This window comes from Bos mutus, chromosome 15 (assembly GCF_027580195.1).
Source record: "Bos mutus isolate GX-2022 chromosome 15, NWIPB_WYAK_1.1, whole genome shotgun sequence".
NCBI classification, from domain to species: Eukaryota; Metazoa; Chordata; class Mammalia; order Artiodactyla; family Bovidae; genus Bos; species Bos mutus.
In genome coordinates this window covers 4,119,560-4,143,326 of record NC_091631.1, presented here as the reverse complement: position 1 = coordinate 4,143,326, position 23,767 = coordinate 4,119,560, and the positions used below count along the sequence as shown (strand labels likewise).

At 41.5% G+C, this 23,767-nt stretch overlaps 2 protein-coding genes across 2 annotated transcripts; both read left to right on the top strand.

Moving 5' to 3' along the window:
* Positions 1 to 1,398: 1,398 nt before the first annotated feature.
* Positions 1,399 to 2,328, top strand: LOC102273589 (olfactory receptor 4X2-like). Its single transcript, XM_005910244.2, has one exon. The coding sequence runs from the start codon at positions 1,399 to 1,401 to the stop codon at positions 2,326 to 2,328; it is 930 nt and encodes a 309-aa protein (XP_005910306.2).
* A 15,396-nt stretch (positions 2,329 to 17,724) lies between these two features.
* Positions 17,725 to 18,654, top strand: LOC102273870 (olfactory receptor 4B1). The gene has a single exon (XM_005910245.3). It carries the CDS (start codon positions 17,725 to 17,727, stop codon positions 18,652 to 18,654), a length of 930 nt encoding a protein of 309 aa, XP_005910307.2.
* The last annotated feature ends 5,113 nt before the right edge of the window (positions 18,655 to 23,767 follow it).

Below are 23,767 nucleotides of genomic sequence, written 5' to 3'. Positions count from 1 at the left end.
GTTGGATCTCCTTGCAGTCCAAGGGACTCTCAAGAGTCTTCTCCAACACCACAGTTCAAAAGCATCAATTCTTTGGCACTTAGCTTTCTTTATAATCCAACTCTCACATCAGTACATGATTACTGGAAAAGCTGTAACTTTGACTAGACAGATCTGTGTTGGCAAAGTAATGTTTCTGCTTTTGAATATGCTGTCTAGGTTGCTCATAACTTTTCTTCCAAGGAGCAAGCGTCTTTTAATTTCATGGCTGCACTCACCATCTGCAGTGATTTTGGAGTCCAAAAAAATAAAGTCTGTCACTGTTTCCATTGTTTCCCCATCTATTTGCCATGAAGTGATGGGACCTGATCCCATGATCTTAGTTTTCTGAATGCTGAGTTTTAAGCGAACTTTTTCACTCTCCTCTTTCACTTTCATCAAGAAGTTCTTCAGTTCTTCATTTTCTGTCATAAAGGTGGTGTCACCTGCATATCTGAGGTTATTGATATTTCTCCCAGCAGTCTTGATTCCAGCTAGCGCTTCATCCAGTCCAGCATTTATCATGATGTAGTCTGCATTTAAGTTAAATAAGCAGGGTGACAATATACAGCCTTGATGCACTCCTTTCCCAATTTGGAACCAGTCTGTAGTTCCATGTCCAGTTCTAACTGTTGCTTCTTGACCTGCATACAGATTTCTCAGGAGGCAGATCAGGTGGTCTGGTATTCCCATCTCTTTAAGAATTTTCCAGTGTTTGTTGTGATCCACACAGTCAAAGGCTTTGGTATAGTCAATAAAGCAGAAGTAGATGTTTTTCTGGAAAATCTGCCTTCAATGCAGGAGACCTGGGTTGGATCCTCTGGTGAGGAAGATCCCCTGGAGAAGGGAATGGCTACCTACTCCAGTATTCTTGCCTGGATAATTCCATGGATGAAGGAGCCTGGTGGACTACAGCCCATAGGGCCTCAAAGAGTCAGACTTAATTGAGAGACTAACACTTTCAGCTGTTTCACAGTTCAAAGTCTCATCCACTAGTCCAACCTCTACCTACAAAATGCTTTTACTTTTCAGTTGCCTGACTTTTTTCAGGATTTCCCATTGTCTGTTGACTGAACTCCAAAGTCCATAGGAGTCTTTTATGAAGTGATACTATAACCTATTTCCAGCTTTAGTATTTCTATTTCCACTTTACTCCAGCCTTACTCAATGAATTTCCATTGTTTGTACATCCTCTTCTGCTTTTTTGAAGTGTTCTTCCCTTTTTTTCCACATGACTAACTCCTACTAATCTTTCAGTATCCAGGTCACAAGCTTCTCAGACATGCAAGGGATTGTTATGCAATTTTCCTACTTAATGTATGAGTCTTTTGTTTCATCTCAGATCACCCATTGAAATTCCTGCCTCCTGGTGGCTGCATCATGGCTAAAACACACAATGTGACAGAATTCATTTTCCTGGGACTTTCTTCCAATCCAGAGGTGCAGAAAGTCTGCTTTGTGATGTTTCTGCTCCTGTACACAGCCACTGTGCTGGGGAATTTCCTCATTGTCCTCACTGTCAGGAGCAGCAGAACCCTTGGCTCCCCTATGTACTTCTTCCTTAGCTACCTGTCCTTTGTTGAGATCTGCTACGCCTCGACAACAGTCCCCAGACTCATCTCAGATCTGCTGGCTGAGAGGAAAGCCATATCTCTGTGGGGCTGCATGTCACAAGTTTTCTTTATCCACTTCTTTGGTGGCATTGAAATGTTCTTGCTCACTGTGATGGCCTATGACTGCTACGTGGCCATTTGCAAGCCCCTCAGCTACACCACCATCATGAGCCGGCAGGCGTGTGCCCTCCTGGTGGGAGCAGCATGGGTGGGGGGCTTTGTGCATTCCTTGGCCCAAATCCTTCTCATCTTCCACTTGCCCTTCTGTGGCCCCAATGTGATCGACCACTATTTCTGTGACGTGCTTCCCCTGCTCAAACTTGCCTGCTCTGACACCGTCCTCATTGGTCTTCTGATCATTGCCAATGAGGGGACCCTGTCCGTGATCAGCTTTGTGGTCCTCTTAGCCTCCTATGTGGTCATCTTGCTCCATCTGAGGACTCGGAGCTCTGCGGGGCGGCGCAAGGCCCTGTCCACCTGTGGGGCCCACGTCACTGTGGTCACCTTGTTCTTTGGGCCCTGCATCTTCATCTATCTGAGACCTTCTACCACCCTGTCTGTGGACAAGACGGTGGCCATATTCTACACGGTGATCACCCCACTGCTCAACCCTGTCATCTACTCCCTGAGAAATGCTGAAGTGAAGAAGGCCATGAGGAGGCTGTGGGTCAGAGCAATCAAATTAGAAGAGAGGTAGAGGCTGAGCCTTGGTCTTGATCCTCGGGCTTAGAAAGATGGTGAATAAAAGTGAAGTGACACAATGGAATGAAGGACACTTCCTAGGGTTTATTTTTAGATTACTCCAACTGGTTCCATTCTTCAACAGGTTCATTGTACTCATTTATTAAATATTTTCTTTTATGGATATACTATTACTTAACTAGCCATTTTTCTGTTACATGTTTAGATTATTTATATATTTTTACTACTATAAATAATAATGTGCTAAGTATTCTTGAATAAAAATCTTGATTGATACTTCTCATTTTTATGTCTAATTTGCTATCATAAATTTACTGCATTAAAAGTTACTATAACTTTTGATGCATAGTCTCAAATCAATTCTCAGAAGGTTTGTAATCCAGCACAGTCATTACAGTTTTTCTTGGTGAGAAATAAAGTTTTATACACTCTCAAATGACCTCCCCACAAGATGTTTATTAATTGTAAAAATTTAAAGGTAACTTTATAGTTGTGAAACCTGGTAGACACTTCCTTTAACTATTACTCACATTTATTATTGCCATTTACAAAGAGACACACAATGTCAGTGTGATATTTCTACCCAAAATACATAATATGAGTTTATTTATGAAAAAAAGTCGGTCAAACTTTAGTCAAAAGACATTTTGAAAGGAGAGAGATCAAGATGGTAGAGTAGGAGGAAGCTGGCTCATCTCCCTTCATAAGTATATGAAAACTACAGCTACATATATAGTGACTCTCACTGAAGTTGATACAGGTACTAGTAGAATTGTTCTTCTACAACCAAAGCTGTAAAGAGAGATCCCCATGGATTTTAATGGAAGGGGAGGAGATGTGATCTGTTTAGGACTCACACCCCCAGTGGGGAACACAGAAAAGGAGAGGATATTATAGACTCAGGGTATTGAGGGGTTGAAACTACGTATTAAACACCCCAGGCCTGAAGTCTGATACCAGGAAGAGGAGCCCTCTTAGCTGGCTTGAAAACCAGTGGGGCTTACCAGAAGGATTTAAGAATCCAAGACTCTGCTCTTAAAAGCATACACACAGCCTTGCTTACTCCAAGTTACAGCACAAAGACAGCAGATTGAAAACTGTCTGGGGATCTAGATGTTCCTCCAGCACCCCTCAAGCATGCCACTCTTCTTGCCTGTCTGCGCTGGGCCCCTAATGCTCTGGGGCTGTTTACCAGTAAGCCAGAGGCTGCCACTACTAACAGGGAGCACATATTTGAGGGAAAAAACCAGAATGAATCCAGCCCCTGTTTCTGATTGGGGCAGAAGGAGCCATTGCCAGTGCATGCTTTGGTGCACACACTTGGGAGAGTGAGACTAGCTCCAGGGCAGAGAGGGCCTCTGCTGTTGTCTCTGTACACTCTCAGAAGGGAGCGAAACTAGCTCTAGGTGGAGACCTCAATCAAAGTACTGAAAGGAAAAAGCCTACAACCTAGGATACTCTACCAGCAAGATTATTTTTCAAAATTGAAGGAGAAATAAATAACTTCTCAGACTAGCAAAAACGAAAAGATTTCATCAATACTAACCTGACCTTATAAGAAGTATTAAAGGGTCTACTTAAGGGAAAGATAAAAGGCTACAGAACTAAGAAATTATAGGAAGGGGAAAATTCCACTGGTAAAGGCAAATATATAATAAAGGCTGTGGATCAGCTACTTAAATAAACTAGCATGAAATTTAAAAGACAATGTAAAATCAGGTATCACTACAATAAAGAGTTAAGGGATATGCATGAAGATGTAGAATATAACATCAAAAAATGTGGGGAGGAGTGAAAAATACAGAGATTTTAGAATGTGCATTTAAATGACAATCAGTTTAAAACAAGTAGATACAGGTCAACATATATGAATTCCATGATTACCACAAATCAAAAACCTACAATATATACACAAAAATTAGAGAGAAAGAAGCACAAACAGCATTAAAGAAAATCATCAAACCACAAGGGAAGAGTCTAAAAGAACAACAGAGTAGAACTACAAAGACAATCAGAAAATAAATGGCAAAATCACTAGTCCATACCTATCAACAATTACTTAAAATTTTACTGGGCTAAATGCTCTAACCAAAGACTTAGGGAGGTTATTTGGATAAATAAACAAGGCTTATCTAAGTGCTGCCTCCAAGAGACTTCAGAGATAAAGATACAAACAAACAAAGTGTGGGGATGGAAGGAATGTATCATGAAAACAGAAATGGAAAGAAAGCTGGGATAGCAATATGCATTTCAGACAAAATATGCTTTAAAAAAATCTATAATAGACAAGAAAAGACATTACACAATGATAAAGTGATAAATATGAGAAGGTGATATAGCATTTATAATATACTTACTATAGGAGGATCTAACTATATAAGACTATATAAATTATATATATATATATAAATTTTATATATAAATTATAAATTATGTATATATATAATTTATATTAATATAAATTGAAACAATAATACAGTAATTGGAAGGGACTTGTCCGCTTACTTCATTGAACAGTCATTCAGATTTCTCTACCTGTTAACATCCTACCCACCCTCAAAAACCCACCTGAAATGCTGCTGCCTTAAAATTTATCAAAACGTAGGTACACACACACTTACAGACCATGTAAGTGTAAAGCATGGTACTATTTGCAGTAGAGAGAAATGTAAACAAATGGGAAGATGCAATATCAAGTCAAACTTCATAAAACTAATGGTAGTACATACAGTATGACTGTAATAATTCCATTGCCACCTCCTGTTGCTATGACAGTGAGCTCAAGTGTTGCAAAGATACACTTAAAATGCATCTTCATGCTAATCAATTACCCATGAGCAGTCACCTCTGCAGTAAATTGTTTTTCTCAGTAAAAAGTGATCTCTTGAGGTTCTTGTGTAGTTTTCATCATATTTAGTGCAATATCGTAAACATTGGATAACACTAGGGACCCTTATGAAGTGCCACCAGTGATTCTAGAAGTACTTTTAAGAAGCAAAGTCATGACGTTACAGAAAAGTTGAATTGCTTGATATGTTCCATAGATTGAGATATGCAGCAAGGGCCGCCTGCCACTTTAAGATAAATGATTCTAGTATAAGGATGATTGTAAAAAGAAAATCCATAAAGCTATCATTGCAGCTATTGGTTCCATTGACACTTTGAAGTCAGGAAGTACCTTGCCAGTAAGGGACTGTCTTTTAAATCTCTTTTGGTTTTGGACAATGCCCTTGATTACTCCTTGGAAGGAAAGTTATGACCAACTTAGACAGCATATTAAAAAGCAGAGACATTACTTTGCCAACAAAGGTCCGTCTAGTCAAGGCTATGGTTTTTCCAGTGGTCAGGTATGGATGTGAGAGTTGGACTATAAAGAATGCTGAGTGCCAAAGAATTAATGCTTTTGAACTGTGGTGTTGGAGAAGACTCTTGAGAGTCCCTTGGACTGCAAGGAGATCCAACTAGTCCATCCTAAAGAAGATCATCAGTCCTGGGTGTTCATTGGAAGGACTGATATTGAAGCTGAAACTCCTATACTTTGGTCACTTGATGCGAAGAGCTGACTCATTGGAAAAGACTATGATGCTGGGAAAGATTGAGGGCAGGAGGACAAGGGGATGACAGGGGATGAGATGGTTGTATGGCATCACCGACTCGATGGACATGGGTTTGGGTGGACTCCAGGAGTTGGTGATGGACAGGGAGGCCTGGCGTGCTGCAGTTCATGGGGTCGCAAAGAGTCAGACACGACTGGGTGACTGAACTGGACTTGATTACTCAGAACCCTGTGAGGTTAACACTGAAAGCATCAAAGTTGTCTGCTTGTCCCCAAACACAAGGAGTATAATTAAGCCTCTAGATTGAGGGAGGGGGCAGGAGGAGAAAGGGACGACAGAGGTTGAGATGGCTGGATGGCATCACTGACTCGATGGACGTGAGTCTGAGTGAACTCCGGGAGTTGGTGATGGACAGGGAGGCCTGGCGTGCTGCAATTCATGGGGTCGCAAAGAGTCGGACACGACTGAGCAACTGAACTGAATTGAACTGAAGTGAAGGACCTTTGAGGTTCATTATCTGTGTTGCTCTATGGAAAGGATTGTCAACACTATGGGAGAGAACCTGATAGAGAAAGCACCATGAAAGTCTGGAATAATCACACCAGTGAAGATGCCATTATTGAAAAATCTGTGAAACATCAAGCCTGAAACAATAAATTCCTGCTACAGAAAACTTTCCAGATGCTGTGCATGACTTCACAGGATTTATGACAGAACCAATCAAGAAAATCATGAAAGAGATTGTGGATATGGAAAACAAAAAAGGTAGGGAGTGAAGTGTTTCAAGACATGGATCTTGAAGAAATTCAAGAGCTAATAGACTGCACGCTAGTGGCATTAGCAGAAGGCACCTTGATGGAGGTAAGTGCTTCCAAATCAGCGCCCGAAAATGAAGAAAACATCAAAGTAGCACCAGGAGACACTGACATTGGACAGCTTGCACAAGGGTTCCAATTAGAAAGGGCTGATTTTGACTTCTTTTAAAACATAGACGCTTCTATGAAATAGCCACAGAAAGTAAATAGTAGAAGAAGGATTAGTACTTTGTAGAAACAATTTTACGGAAACGAAAAGCAAAAAGTCAGACAGAAGTTATGATGTATTTCCGTAAAGTTACATCAAATGCATCTGCCTCTTCTGCCTCCCCTTCCACCTCTGCCCGAGACAGCAAGACCAACCCCTCTTCTTCCTCCTCTTCCTCAGTCCACTCAGCGTGAAGATGAGGAGGATGGTAGCAGGGAGTTGGACACGACAGAGCGGCTGAACTGAACTGAAAGCATTTGGTCCAGACCTAAACTCAGAGGAGCTGCCCTCCCTTTCTCTCAGTCCTTGATGCAGCAGGCTAGGATGTTAGTCTGCAGGCTGTGATAGGAGTTGCTTACTCATGTGGATGTTTCATTTTCTCCTGAGATCTACAGAATGGACATTAGCAATGAACTTGAGTCACTGGATATTGCAAGAACAGATAATATCTACTTCTACTAAACTGTCAAAATTCTCAGGGATTATCTCATCTATTGAGGATTGAGAGTTAGTTGGTCTATTGAGGGATAATTGATCACTTTTTTCCTGGTCTCACTGGAAAAAACACAGGAATCAATGAAAACATTTTATTTTTTTTTTAAGAGGCAGAGATTGTAAAATGTTTAAAATGCCTTCTTAAAGTGTAATGATATTACACAGCATTGGAGACCTCCTGGTTAGGTTCTTAATTGTCAGTTCTGTTACAACATAAAACCCCAAGAAAATGTGTTTTCTAGGCAATAAATTGGAGAAGGAAATGACAACCCACTCCAGTATGCTTGCCTAGAGAATCCTGTGGACAGAGGAGCCTGGTGGGCTGCCGTCTGTGGGGTCACACAGTGTCGGACACGACTGAAGCAACTTAGCTGTAGCTGTAGGCAATACAGTAGTACAAAAGAAAATTTGTAGAGGGCAGAAGACTACTCTGTGTATACAATTTTGTATTCTCTTCCCACTTATTATTTGTATCCTTTTGGGTATAGCTTGAACTGCATATAACAGGAAACAGAGCCGCTTATAAGATGGAAGTACAGAGGCAGACAAGCCAGCGTGATTATTGAGGTCTACCAATACTATCAGAAATCTAGACTCCGCCACCTGAATCCTGCAGCGTTAGCCTCATCACCTCGAAGGGCTGCCAGTGCTGTGCTCCAGTGCTGCCCAGTGGAATTTTATGCTGAGCTAGAGACGTGCTCTGTCGGTGTTGTCCTGTGTGATAGTGACAACTGAGATGTGGCTATCCAGACCAAGGAATGGAATTTTGAAATGTATTTATTTTTAATAAGTTAAAGGTAAAATGTTTCGTGGGGCTAGTGGGTACCATGCTGGACAACACAGCTCTCACATTTCATCTGTCTTCCCAGGAAGCAGGAAAGGAGTACGGGGAAGGGGCAAATGAATTCCTTTCTTTTCAGATTTTTCAAAAGTGCCACATAGCACTTTTACTTTCACATTATTTGATGGACGTTAGTCACATGATTACCCTTATTTGCAGGGGAGATTGGAAACTAAAATATTTTCTTCTGTGTAGAATTATGTTCTGCTAAATATCAGGGTTTTGCCCTGTTCCAAAAGGGAAGAGGATGGATGTAAGGATTGGCTTATGGTCTCAGGCAGTCTATTAGAGTCTATTGTATGCTCAGTCACTCTGTCGTGTCAGACTCTGTGGCCCCATGCACTGTAGCCCACCAGGCTCCTCTGTCCATGGGATTTTCTAGGCAAGAATACTGGAATGGTTGCCATTTCCTCCTTCAGGGGACCTTCCCCACCCAGGGATTGAACCTACATCTCGCAGATTCTTTACCACTGAACCACCTGGGAATCTATTACCCATGTAATTAAACACTTTTTATAAACATGATTTTGATAGCTTGATTATGTCACAGAGTCCAATTGTGGCATAATTTACTAATTATTCACTCACTTCGGAATTTTCAGATACATTTAATAACTTATTCAACAAAACTTAATGAGCATGTGCTGCATTCCAGACGTTGATGAAGAGACTGACACATGGGGGGAACTAAGTGACTTGAATCCATGAACGTTAGAATCAGGAGGTACATTGGAGTTAACCTAGTGCAATCCTGTCACGTTATACAGAAGAGGAAACCCGGGAGAGTGAGAGGTGAAATGGTGAGATGACGTGGCCTAAGTTAGTTAATCGACTCCTGACCCAGCTAGTGCCCAGGGGTCCTGGCTCCCTGCGGTCCTTTTTCTTCTCTGTTTTTTCTCCTGTTAATTCTCAGTAGTACAGTCTGGAAAAAATTTTCCTTCATCTTACTTTCAAGTTTCCTCTCTTACTGTCTCATTCTTGAGTGCAAAAACCTTATAGAAATCTCACTAAGCTAACTGAAAGTGATTTTGAATCTTTCCCCAAGTCATAGTTTACTTGGTAAAGTTCACCCTAGAGAAAGGAAATTCCATGGGGAAATTGTTCCCTTGATTATATGTGTGGCTGACATTATTTCAAATAGTTCACGGATCTAAGCATTTAATCACAACCCTTGGACTTTCAGTGGGTGGATAGGTTTGTCTACAGGAAAGGCAGAATCTTAAAAATCTCTGGATTGCTGCTTCCTGGGCTTATGTGTATTTCTTCTATATTTTATAAATCCAGATGTTAATCTGTATCCAAATCCTCTGTATTTTCCTTTTTGTTTTTGCTGATTCATCTTAGCCATGACCTTTGTTTTCTAAAAGTCCTAGGAATATTGCTGATTTTTCTCTTGGGGACAAGATCTGATCTTGAGTCCAGTAGCAACCACCACACAGTCCCATCAGAAGGCAGCTTAGTGTTATTGAAAGAGCACTCATTTCTAAGTTAGTAACCTGGCAACTAACTGGTGTGTGCCTTAGGATCCAATTAACATGGCTCATCCTCTGTCACTCTATCTATAAACAAAGGAGGTTAGAATGAAAGGTCTCTAAATCTTTTTAGCACGACTCTTAGAGTGGCGTAGCTGAGTGTGACCTGAACTTGGCTCACTGGGGGCCCTCAGGGGAAAATCATCTGAGTGTGTTAATATTAGCCAAAGCATCTTGCTTGTTAGGATTCCCAGAGAGATTTAATGCTTCATCCCCTCCCAGTTTCTCCAAACCAGATCATTTCCTGAAGTAATGATCGATTCCAGCAGAAGCTAACTTCATGCTGAATTGGAGGCACTTGAATGCATTTGGGATCCATCTGAGCAGTTGCCTGCCCTAAGGCAGAGCGGACCACACCAGATTCTCTGACTTAAGGGTAGGTGATGTGACTGGAAGTAAGTTGTAGAGTTTCTGACTAGCCATATGTATAATATTGGGCAAGTCAGTTCTCTTTCAGCCACAAACGCTCATTTGTTAATTTACAAATTGCATACTGTTTATTTCTTTTTGGTTATGTCACAGGTATGTGGGAATTTCCCTGACCAGGGATCAAACCCATGTCCCCCTGCATGGGAAGTCTTAACCACTGGGCAACCAGGGAACTCCCTCATTTGTTAAACCGACTCTGTGACCGCACGGGCTGTAGCCGGCCAGGCTCCTCCATCCATGGGATTTTCCAGGCAAGAGTACTGGAGTGGGTTGCCATTTCCTTCTCTAGGGGATCTTCCTGACCCAGGGATTGAACCCGGGTCTGCCCGCATTATAGGCCAGACGCTTTACTGTCTGAGCCACCAGGGAAGATCATGCTATTTATTTATTTTTTTGGTTATGCCACAAGCATGTGGGAACTTCCCTGACCAGGGATCAAACCCATGACCCCCTTCCTGGGAAGTCTTAACCACTGGACAACCAGGGAAGTCCCTCCTTTGTTAATTAGGTGGTCGATTTTGAAGATTTTTTTGGAGGGAGGGGACAGGGCAAGGAATCGATTTATTCATTTTTGTAAAATATACGTAATGTAAGATTTGGTGATTTGTAAGTCTTTTACAATTTTGTGATTCTGTGAGGTAATATTTGGGATTATCAAGTGAGAACCATGTCATTGAGATGGAGGGACTTCATTCCGAGACCAGTCCCAGTGGCACGTGAAGCTCTCTTTTGTTGTCTGCCTTCTATCTATCACTGGCTCTGGGCCCCAGTCCAGCAGGTTACCTGATGTACAGGCTCAAATGCTGATTTAGGCTTTTACATGCTGGTCACGTCTTCTTTCCATGTTTCTTGGGGAGGCAGCTTTGCAGGGAACAAGGAGGTATGTCTTCTCACTTAAGTGGGAGAGATGGTGGGAATGGCCAGTTAATTCCATTACTGCCGGGGCCCAGCCCTGGCTGATCCAGGGTATTTGAAGCAGGGACGGCGTCGGCGAGGATCAGGATACAATAGCTTTAATTAGATATTAATTAAAGATGTAAAGTGTAATAGAATGAGGATAGCTCAGTAGGAAAATTCAGTGGAGAAAAGAGGCTGAGTAGCTTGGTTTACGCGGGAGACCATTAAAACTTCAAGACAAGAAGTTTGCACCACTTACGTAGGCTGCAGGCATCCTTCCGTTCTCCCAAAGGAGAGGAGACACTGAGGCCTCCCCGGTCGGATCTTAGAAGCCCAGGCAAAATTAGTAAGTTTGGTGGGTTCCGCGCTCCAATGGAGACTCAGCCAGAGTGAGAGAGAGAGCAACATGGGGAGACCAGTATTTTGAGAAACTGATCCCAATTCTTTATTTTCCATGGTCTACTTTTATACACTGAGATGTTATGCAAAAGTCACGTGGGGCCAGCAGTCCTGACTTTTATCAAAGTCAGGTGCTTCATACAAATGTATACAGAGGTCTTAGGGATGTTACATCGTCTTCTGGCTGGGGGCCTGCTGACAATTTATGACCCTCTCCTTGTGACAGCAGTCAGTCAACCAGGACACTTATTTCTCCAGGGGTGATTATTCTCAAAATAGACACCACTCAAATAAAGTTACATTCCTATAGGGTGAGGGTGTAGTGGGTTTTAGTTAAGGAAAGAATTTACTTAGCCTAAGGTCTAACGTGATTTATATCAAAGGTTAATACTTATTTCTTCTATATATTCATTAATGTGTGTAAGGGCAGGGGATGTGGAGACTTAGCAACAAACATTGGCTCAACAAATGAAAAACCCTTCACCAATACAATTTCTAATCAGCCCACTATACTTATACTAATAGTTTCCTAACTTTTCTAAGGAACCTGTTTTTAGAAGGTTTAAAGCATCTCGTGCCTCTCATGGCTGGGAGGCTGTGAACAATCACATGTGGCTGGACAAGCCTGTCAGGCAGGCTAGAGAACCTTCAGAGGAGTCTGTAGGTTGAAACACTCCTATCATGCCCAGGAATTATTATTAACTGGAGGTCTAAGTTAACTCCTTCTCCAAAAGAGGTGGTGGGGGACAGCTCCCCGTAAAGTCAGAGGTGTAGGTGAGAGCACAAAGTAGTAAAGTAGGCAGGCTCTGGTTATGGGGGTAGATGCTCGAGGATTTCCAGGGGGACTCCTGAGGCTTGATTCCGCCTTTGTGTATGTCAAGCCCCCTTCCTCATGACCTTTGCCACGGGTGGAGTACCTCACGCTGGCCCCCAACATCTTACCTGTGCTTCTATTTCCTCATCTGTATAAAAAAAGCAGTGATTATAATAATATCCACATTACAGGCCTGTTGTGAGAATTAAATGAATTAATGTATGTAAATAGCAAGTACTATTGCAATGCTAGCTATAATTATTAACCAAAAAATGCAATTAATAATAAAGACTGAAGAAGAATATTAAGCAGAAAATTTTGAATGTCATCATAATATATGATAGTCTGTATAGACTCAGAAGCTATAATTATGAAATGATTTAGAAGAGGTATGATAAAATACTATGAGAGACCAAAGAAAAGACTATTACTCCTGTAGTAGTGAGGTTCTTTATCTCTAAAGTAGGGATGCTAAGCATAAAGACAGAGGAAAGAAACTTTGTGTTAAGAAATACCGTATAATATTCCATTGGGTAATGAAAAAACAAGGATGCAAACACAGGCAATGGTCAGTTCAAGAAGGACCTGGAATTCATAGTGAGAATATTATATTTTGTGCCATGGGCAATGGGGGGCTGTCGCTAGATTTTAGGTAGAGACGTAGCGTAACAAGATTTACATTTAAGGATAATCACCAAAGGGTTTACAGTGCCTAAAGAAGAGAAGACACATGGTTGGAGGAGTCTTAAAGGCAAGCATCATTGAACAAACAGGACTGGGTTGGAAGGTGGGTTGAATTGGAAGGGATAAAGAGAAGTCATTTCTGGTGAAGGAGGGCTCTGTGGTAGGGATTATCAAGGTGGGCTTGTGTGAGGAGGAGAGGACCCTGAGTTGAATAGAGGTGAGTTGAAGTTTAGTGGGTAGGAGGGTGATAGTTGAAGTGGCTCAATCTGTTCAAGTCTTTAAAAGTGGGCAGGGGAGCTTAGGTTTTCCCCAACTCATTCAAAGCCAGTGGAGGATCTGAGGAAAGAAGGGTCTAAGGAACACTTTTCTGGCTGTAGTCTGCAGGATGGATGGAGTGGGACCATCTGGAGGCTGAGAAGCTCCGGTAATCTTGGTATCAGCTGACAGCAGTATAGACGGTGGTAGCAGGAAGAATGGAAAAAAGAATGGCCCGCAGGAGAGGATCAAAGACAGAATGAACGGGATGCGGTGGCAGGAGAGGTGATCAAAGACAAAATGAATGGGAAGAGGTAGGAGGAGAGGTGATCAGAGACAGAATGAATGGGATGTGGTAACTGACTGGGTGCGGGGATGAAAGGGAGGCATGGATCACACAGGACACCACGGCGACAAGCCTGACATCTTGGAGGCTGATGATGCCTCCAGGTATCTTCCAGGTCACCCTTGCTTTAGGTCTCCTGTTACTCTGTAGTTTAGTCTTATTAGATTCAACCTCATGGGCTCAGTCACTCAGTTGTGTCAGACTCTTTGTGACCCCATGGATTGTAGCCCCACAAGGCTCCTTTGTCCATGGAATTTTCCAGGCAAGAATACTGGAGTGAGTTGCCATTTCCTTCTTTGATTCAACCCTAATCTCTGTCCAAATCATTTTCTTGGGTTTGTGAGTGTAAATGTAGTAATGGTGATTCTTGAGAATCACAGTCTTCTCTTTCAACCATTGAGCTGCTTGATTTCCCAAGGTGGGAGATTGTGCCAGGTATTTTTAATGATTTTGGGTCCCTGGTGCCTCTATTGGAAATCCCACCACACTGTGATGTGCTTAACAATACTGCTTTTGTTTGGCATGACCATCAACACAACTTCTCTGCAGCATCCACCTTCCTGGAATTTTAGCTCTCTAGTAGGTAGCTTTCTTCTTTGTTGAATGGCAAAACTCCTTTGCTTCTGCAAAGAGAATTTCCTATTATTTTTATTTTACTTCCAAGAAATTATATTGTTCTGATTCCCATTCAGGCAGACAGATAATCCCACGGCAGATTTGGTGGATATTTATGTCGGTATAGAATATTTTTTTTAATAAACCGTTTGTGAGAAAAGATATCATTTGGGGGTTTGAAGAAACTTAACATATCTCTTTCTATGTGGATGGTGAATTAATTTCTAAATTAAAGGAATAGGGCATTTTGAAGGGAAGAAACATTATCTTTGTTTAGGATCAAAGATATAACAGGAAAAGATGATAATGAAGATTGTGGTGTATAATCTGCTACAAGTGGCTTTTCTGAACCCTAGTCTCAGGTAAAGCTTCACATCCACTCATGGCAAGTAAATATACTCGGGACTTATATCAAAAGGGCACCGTTCTCTGTCCATGGAATTCTCCAGGCAAGAATGCTGGAGTAGGTTGCCATTTCCTACTCTAGGGGAATTCCATGGACAGAGGAGCCTGGTGGGCTACAGTCCACGGGCTTGCAGAGTCAGACATGACTGAGTGACTGACACAGACACAGATGGGACCTACCCTAAGAAGCTGTCTGTCTCTGCCTCACTGAAACAGAACTTGCCCCAGGGCAGTGTAGAAAGTGTTCTCTCTGCAGCATCTCACTCCAAGAAAAGGAGGAGAGGGCATGCCTAATCTCCGCTTCCCAATTTACTCCACCTCCGCGGAGGCAGCGTGGTGCCAGGAGTTTAGTGGCTGTAACTTCCTCTGTGTGAAGCAAACATCAAGAATGTAGCGGAAAGGCTCTCCTCCAGCCTCCTATCGGTGGTGTGCTGGTAAATAGTTAATAACTGGCTCTCCTAAGTAAAGAGCACTGATTTGTATCATTTCCTGATTTCCAACGTGCTCCCACCATGGCTAATTTCAAGCTACCAATGTGATGTGTGGAGTTGAAAGAGATGCCTGTGACAGATTCTCCTGAGCTGGTCTGAACTGGGTCCAACACAGCACAGCTTCCAACACTTGTACACTTAACTCATGTCTTCATGGAATATTAATTGTATGAACAAAGGGGTGTACATTTGATGCATACTATTTGTTCTCAGAATGGTTGTTCTGATCTCCACGTCTACAACTTAAAATGAAACTTGTTTATTTTTTCATTATGCCAACTCTCCAAGTACCAATCTTTTACTTTTGTTAAAAATAGTATTTGTGTTTTATGGGCACTTATTTTATTGTTGTTGTGAAGTTGCTCAGTCGTGTCTGAGTCATTGTGACCCCATGGACTATAGTCTGCCAGGGTCCTCTGTCCATGGAACTCTCCAGACAAGAATACTGGAGTGGGTTGCCATTCTGTTCTCTAGGGGATCTTCCTGACCCAGGGATTAAACCTGGGTTTCCTGCATTGCAGACAGATTCTTTACCATCTGAGCCACCAGGGAAGCCCCAGAAGAGTATATATGCTTTATGAGCATTTATTTTTAGTGTGTCTCAGAGTCACCTCAGTCATTTCTTTGACTCTCTCAGAAGTCATGACCTCTTTCTCTAGTCTTTTCTTTGCTCCAGAACACTAGTTTCTATAATTTTTCAAGTTCAGTAACTTCGTACAGTCTTAACCTTGACTTATGTCCTTACCTGATTTGTTTCCATCAGTCCAGATCACTGACCTTTGGGTTTTGTTCTTTTGTTGTTAGTTCTGCTCCTTGCTGTTGAGGTTTTCTTTTTCAGTTCTTCAAAAGTATATTTCTTTCTTGTTTTTGCAAACAAGCAAAAATCTGTGTTTACTAACAGCTCTGAGAGGTGTACATTTCAAAGGCTGATTAAGATTTGGAGGGCATAAGATAATAGTTCTTTCGTGACACTTCAAGTCAAAATTGTAAAAGCGAACAAATATAAAGCAAAGATCCTAACAAGACCAAGGTATGTAAGCAACCAACATGCTTTCCCTTAGTGTAAATAAATTGACAAGACAGAATTTCTGCTCTTTTAAAGTGAACCATATATTCCTAAACCCTTTTCAAAAATAATATTCCCCACATCCCCAACACTAGAGTAGATGTCTACAACAGTATTGAATTACTATCTAAATGAACAGACCTCAAGAAATGGAAAAGCTGTTCAAACTTAACATGGCAGCAGAAGAAACAAAGTTCTGTATGGGAAAAGTTTGGAATCATGGTGAATGGAAATGTTTCCATGATCGCTTGCATCCCTGGGGTTGAAGCCTTTCCATCTTTTTTTTTTTTCTTTTCTTTTTTCCCCCTATTTTTATTTCTTTTTCTGTTTTGTAAATGAGTTCATTTGTATCATGTCCAAAGCTATAGTTTTTGAAAGTTTTAGTATAAAATCAGAGATAGCTCAATTCAGTTCAGTTGCTCAGTCATGTCAGACTCTTTGCAACTCCATGGACTGCAGCATGCCAGGCCTCCCTGTCCATCACCAACTCCTGGAGATAAGGGGAAAGATAATAGGATAAAACTTAGAAATTCAAAGCATTAATACTATTTCATTCTTATGTCTCATGGACTTTATGTGGTGAAAAAAGTCCTAGTTGGTTAGCTTAATCTGGAAGATTTTTTTTTGAATTACATGGCATTGTTAGCTTGAGGTGGTATCATGATCTGTATTTCTTCCCTCTAGTTTGGGGCTGTATAGATGTGTAAGGGGTGTCAGTAAGTATGTTCCAGGGATATAACTCATAGAGAAATTCTCTACTAACCTGGAAAAAAAATAAGCAGGCTGGCCACCCTTGCTGTCTAAGGACCAGCTCTGTGAGCTCATGATCTGTCAGCAGCTTGAGCAGAGGGTCACAGGTTTTGAAAGTGAAAGTGTAATGATGGTGACAAGCTGTGGATTGAATTATCTCCAGTGTGTTTGAGCATTTGTCATAGGAACATAGTTATTGAAGATGCAAAACTGGAGAAGGAATCTGACCTGAAGAGACTGAGGCCTGGCAGAAAGGAGTGAAGAAATCAGGACAGAAGACCTTTTGGAAAAAGGTAGAAATATCAGTGGGAAGATGATTCCCTGAGGCAGAGATAAGGGAAAAAGGAAGTTAAGAAAAGAAATGTCTCATGAAAATCCCCCAATAGGAGACAGCGTTCAAAATGCAATGAAGTAAAGAACACTAAAAAATGCAAAAGGATAATAAAACTATAAGCTCTGAACTTAAATGATTCCCTAAATTCAGAATATCTTTTAATGGACTAAAACGAATTGTGGCTAAAGTCAGAAAGTCTGGTTCTGAGTCCCAGAATTCACTACTTTTTGTGCGATCTTGGGTAAAAAGCCAATTCTCTGAGCCTTAATTTTCTGATATATAAACTGTTAATCCTTAATACGTTCATACTGGCTAAATGAATGATATCATAGTAAGTGTATTATAAAGTTGTTTGCACTGCCCAACATGCTATATACGGAGTGAATTAATTATGATCAGTGTTTGTTTTATTACAGGGCTCTCAGTAGCTCTTATCCAATCGCGTCTGAAAGGATTCCATGGCGAGGACCAATAATGTGACTGAGTTAATTATCACCGGTCTTTTCCAGGACCCAGAGGTGCAGAGAGCGTGCTTTGCGGTGTTTCTGCCCGTGTACTTGGCCACGGTGGTGGGCAATGGCCTCATTGTTCTGATGGTCAGAGTCAGTAAGAGCCTGCGTTCCCCCATGTACTTCTTCCTTAGCCACCTGTCGCTGGTGGAGATCAGTTACTCCTCTACTATTGTCCCTAAATTCATCACAGACTTACTTGTCAGGATTAAGACCATCTCCCTGGAGGGCTGTGTGGCTCAGATATTCTTCTTTCACTTCTTTGGGGTTACTGAGATCTTCCTGCTCACGGTGATGGCCTATGACCGCTACGTGGCCATCTGCAAGCCCCTTCACTACACAATCATCATGAGCCGGCCTGTGTGCCACCGCCTGGCAGCCGCTTCCTGGCTGGGGGGCATAATTCACTCCATGGTGCAGATCCTTGTCACTGTCCAGTTGCCCTTCTGCGGTCCCAACGTGATTGACCACTACTTCTGTGACCTCCATCCCTTGTTCAAGCTTGCCTGCACTGACACATTCGTGGAGGGCGTCATTGTGTTGACCAACAGTGGATTAATCTCTGTCTTCTCCTTCCTCCTCTTGGTGTCCTCATACATTGTCATCCTGGTCAACTTGAGGAACCATTCAGCTGAGGGGAGACGCAAAGCCCTCTCCACCTGTGCCTCTCACGTCACGGTGGTCGTCCTGTTCTTTGGACCCGCCATCTTCCTCTACATGCGGCCCCCCTCCACCTTCACTGAGGACAAGCTGGTGGCCGTGTTCTACACGGTGGTCACCCCCATGCTGAACCCCATCATCTACACACTCAGAAATGCAGAGGTGAAAATTGCCTTGAAGAGGCTGTGGGGCAGGAAAGTTAACTCAGGGGTGGAATAACAATGAAAACCTTAAAAAACTGAGCATGCATATGGTGACTAAATAGAAGTTTGATTTTAGTGAACTATGAAGAACAGAGCAAATGTTCACCTATTTATGTTTTTTGGTTGTATTTTAGGTGAGGGCTTTATATTCCATAAAATAAATCAGATGCTTTTCATAGCCCTCTGTATTTTGGAGAAAGTTGACAATTGAGCTGCATTGTTGTTTTTCTTCATGTTCTTCAGTATACAGGGCATAGACATTAGGGAGGGATCACCTGGGTTGGAATTCCCACTCTGTCACCTTCTACCTGCGAACCCTGGGTTCATTTACTTTACTTCTCAGTAAACGATACTTCTTAGCATGCTGCAATGTGTGGAAAGATTGTGGTACTGGGAGAAATAAGTTTATGTTTTATTCTTTCCCTCTATCAATGTGCTCTTGTGGGAATCCCTGGAAGGCTTTTCTATCAATACTTCATTTTAGGTCTAGTTAGGGAGTGTGGGGGAGAAGGAAATGGCAACCCACTGCAGTATTCTTGCCTGGAGAATCCAATGGATAGAGGAGCCTGGTGGGCTGTGGTCCATAGCGTCCCAAAGGGTCGGACTCGACTGAAATGACTTAGCGTGCACAGGGAGTTTGGGATGGGCATGTACCCACTGCTATATTTAAAATGGATAATCAACAATGGCTTACTGTAGATCACATGCAACTCTGCTCAATGTTATGTGGCAGCCTGGATGGAAGGGGCGTTTGGGGAAGGATGGAAACATGTATACCTATGGCTGAGTCCCTTCACTGTTCACCTGAAACTATTCCAACATTGTTTGTTAATCAACTCTACCCCAGTACAAAATAAAAATTTTAATAATGTTAAAAACTGAAAAACCATTGCTAAGAACATAACTATTTCATCTTTTCTAGTAAGTGAAAATATTTAAATATCTCCCATCTCTGTGACAGCTGCACTCAGCACCTCTCTCTCATCCTTTCAGATACTGTTATAGATGGCTTTTCAAACCAGTATGTATAAACTTGATCAATTAAGTTTGTCAAAGTTCAGTTAGCAGGAATCATCTTATCAGCTCTTGACAACTGTATATATAATTCTATCATAGGAGAAGGTTTTTCTCTCCGATGTTTTTTAAATGGAAAAAAATATGAAGGCAATTTTTTAGGAATGCATCTTCTCAAATATCAACCCTATTAAAGTTGTCTATTTCTTAAAAAAAAAAACCAACAACTTAATTTTAGTTTTCCCCCTTCATTGACCTGAATCCAATGCCTCAAATTCCACAGTAGGAGCTTTGTTTCATGGAAGTAGGACATTGTTAGAATGGAAAGGTCTGTGGAAGGTGAAATATAATAGAGCTATGATTAATCATTCACATGGGCTTCCCAGGTGGCTCAGTGGTAAAGAATCTGCGTGCCAAGGCAGGAGACACAGAAGAGGAGGGTATGATCCCTGGGTTGGGAAGATCCCCTTGAGGAGGAAATGTCAACCTGCTCCAGTTTCTTGCCTGGATGATCCCATGCACAGAGAAACCTGGCAGGCTACAGTTCATGGGGTTGCAGAGTCGGACCTGACGGCAACTGAGCAGGCATGCAACCAGGCATATCTTTTTGTTTTCAAACTTTTAATTTTGTGTAGGAGTATAGCAGATTAACGATGTTGTGATAGTTTCAGGTGAACCGCAAAGACTCAGCCATAAATAAACAGCCATTCATATCTTCATCCAAATAATTTTACAAGACCCTTTCCTTTCTAGACAGTTGTATGTGCACTGAGTTATGTGCTTGTGTGTGTGTGTGTGTGTGTTAGTCACTCAGTCATGCATGGCTTAAGCCAAAATGTTGCCTGTTTTTGTATGACCTGTGAGCCAAGAAAGGCTTTTACATTTTCAAATGGTTGAAAAAATTAAAGTAAAATAATATTTTGTGACACATAAAAGTTGGATGAAATTTAAGCTTTATTGCCCACAAATAAGTTCTATTGGATTACAGTCATGCCCCATTATTTTACTCTTTTTATCTATGGCAGCTTTTGTGTTGGGGTGGCATGGTTGCATAGTTACGACAGAGACTGTGTGGTCTGCAAAGCCCATATATTTTCTTTTTTTATGTATGAAATTTTTATATTTATTTACAAATTAATTTTTATTGGAGTAAACTGCTTTATGATGTTGTCAGTTTCTGCTGTGCAGCAAAGCAAATCAGTGCTATGTATACATATATGCCCGCTTTTTTAGATTTCCTTCTCATTTAGGTCATCGCAGATCAGTGAGTAGGGTTCTCTACGCTAAACAGTAGGTTCTCACAAGTTATTATTTTGTGTAGAGCAGTGTGTATACGTCAATCCCAATCTCCCAATCTGTCCCACCCCTCATTGTCTCTTGGTAACTCTAAGCTTGTTCTCTACATTCATGACTCTGCTTGCAAAGCCTGTATATTTTCTGTGTAGCACTTTACCGAACATGTTTCCCAGCCCCTGGCTTAAGCCATAGTAACATTTATTGCTTACTCAACAGGAAGTTGGGAGGTCAGTGGTCCCAGGGTTGTTTTGTTATTCCCACCATGCCCAAGCCCCTTCAGTTCTCTTGGCTGGCCCCTCATGGCTGCAAGATGTCTAAAGCAGCTCTCGGTATTACATGCTCACATGTAAGAAGGGAGGGGTTTTCATTTCATTTCAGAAAACAGTTCCAAGGACTTTTCCAGAACAATTCTTATTTTGTTCTTATTGAGCGGAACTAGCTTATATATCTATCCCTAGATGCAAAGGAGCCTGGAATAGTAAGTAGTGGCATAAACATAAAAAGGGTAAGCTGACCAATTCACATCTTCATTTTAACTTGCAAAATGGCGAAAGTTGTGTAGTACTATCCCTAATTCTTAAAGAATCTGTACTTTTCATATAATGGTGGAGTTTAATTAGAACTAGGCAAGTGTGGCCATAGTCAGTGGGTTAATCTTCACCAGGTTAGAAAATAACATCAGCCTTTCCTGAAAATGTATAACTTTAGCTGAGCAAATAGTCTCATACCACAAACATTTTAACAAATGTATTTTCCTATAACGCATGTTCATAGACTCATATTAAAAACTCATCTTCCTTAGATGTGTTAAACTGAATCATTCAACAGAGAAAAGATTTTGACTTACAGCCTTCCACAAAAGCTTAGTGATGAGATGTACAGAATAAATGAATAAATGTAGATTTTCTTAAATATTTTGAGCTTTTATGTAATTATTTGTTAATGTTCCTCCTAAATGTTTTTTAAAAATATAATGGATAATGAAAAAAATGATAATGGTTAATTCAGAGTTTGCACTCTCAAAAGCAATTATTGGGTTGGCCAAAAAGTTTGTTTGGGTTTTTTACATGACATCTTATGTTAAAACCTGTAAAATAATTAAAAAAAAATATGGTCATAATAGTCTCTTAATCACTAGTTGAAAATGGCATTTTGTTTCAGCTTTAATTTTAGTCAGGCTAAATTAATGACAATTATGTTTAGGACTGGGAGAGAGCATGCTGATCATACAAAGTGTTATTATAGCATTTGTAAAACTATTCATGACAGAAAATTTATTACAGATGAGGCCAAAGCAGAGTAATAAACTCACATGTAGTGTTTTCAAACCAATATCCAGTTTAGTATTGATAAAGATCAGTTTAGAAAGGTTTTGTTTCCTTCTGAGCAGGCATCTCAACAGCAGTTGCATTGTGATTTTGGCTCAGATAACCCTTGCTGTGGTGGTAGGGGCTGTCTTCCGCATTGTAGGGTGTTAGCATCTCTGGCCTCTGTCCAGTAAGTGCCAATAACACCGTCTTCCCACACAGGTAAATGAAAAGTTTAGGAAATGAAAGTTTAAAAATGTTTCTAGATGTTGCCACATATCCTCTTGGGGGCAAAATCACCCATGGTTGAGAACCACTATTCTGTAGCCTCACTGTCATCCACACCAAAGGCCGGGAGAAGGGCTGTCTCAGTTTCTGACATTTGTGGTCCATAATTCCTTGAACCCATCCTTGGGATGGCATCATATGTAAAATCACATAATTGAGTTCATGATAAGCAAGAGCTGGATCTAATTGCCCTCAGAACAGCATAGAGTCCCATAGCCTAAGTGCTCTGTGAACAGAGTAAAATTAATTTAATATATTCCCTATTGATTTCTGAAGTTATGTTACCTACAAGAAAGTTTGAGAGGTTGGTATCTCTCAAGCGGGTCCCGCTTCCCATGAGGTAGGTGCCTGATGAAGAAGGGGAAAGGCATTGCTCTCTGGGGACCAATCTCCTCTCATTTGATCACAGTGCGCCCCGCTCCACCCCCAGTATCTCTCAGCAGTGTGAACTCAAGCCTGAGCTGCCAGAATTCTTATTTCTCTGTGGGCCATCTGAGAGGCAAGTCTGCTGTGCTCTTGTTTTTAATCAGGTGGAATCGACTTACTGGCTTAGTCTCAGCATTCCTAAGGCTGCAGGGAGAGCAGATCCTCCATCTGGCAACTCCTAAGATGTATGAGCTCTGGCACATAACTTGGCCTTAATGCTCGGAGATTGAATAACTGGGAAACCGTCACGAGGTAATGGATGGTCTCAGGGCACTATTTTGCTCTCTGGGATCGGAACAGATAAAAGGAACAGTGGTGAGACAGCAGAGGCCCAGAAACAGTGGGGTGAGTTTTGTTTTGTGAGCATGTGATGATTATAATTCCGCTTTGAAAGTAAAGGGAATGCTAAGTGCTCTCACGCTGGTCTGGTCTTTGCCTGAAATAGCGCTCTGCTAGACACGGGATTCAGGGATGAAAAGATGTGGTCCTGCTCCTTGGTGACCTCTGTTCTTTCAGTATTTTCTGAACTTCTGTGGTGTACCAAATACTGTGCTAAGAAGGCAGGATGATCTATATGCACTGTTCCCACCCTAAGTACGTTCACTGAGTGTAGTTTTGTGCAGGTGCTTCAGTTAGCACTGGAGATGGAGTGGTAGCCACACATACTCTCTGCTCTAAAACGTCCACAGTTTGGTGGACCAGATGGTCACATAGCACAATTCCAATTCAATGTGCAAAGTGCTGTATTTCCAGAATGTCCTAAGAGAAGAGTGTAGACCCTTACCGACTGTAAGGGTC

Coding starts and splice junctions, on each gene's coding strand:
- LOC102273870 (XM_005910245.3), top strand. CDS start 17,725: ATGGCGAGGACCAATAATGTGACTGAGTTAATTATCACCGGTCTTTTC.
- LOC102273589 (XM_005910244.2), top strand. CDS start 1,399: ATGGCTAAAACACACAATGTGACAGAATTCATTTTCCTGGGACTTTCT.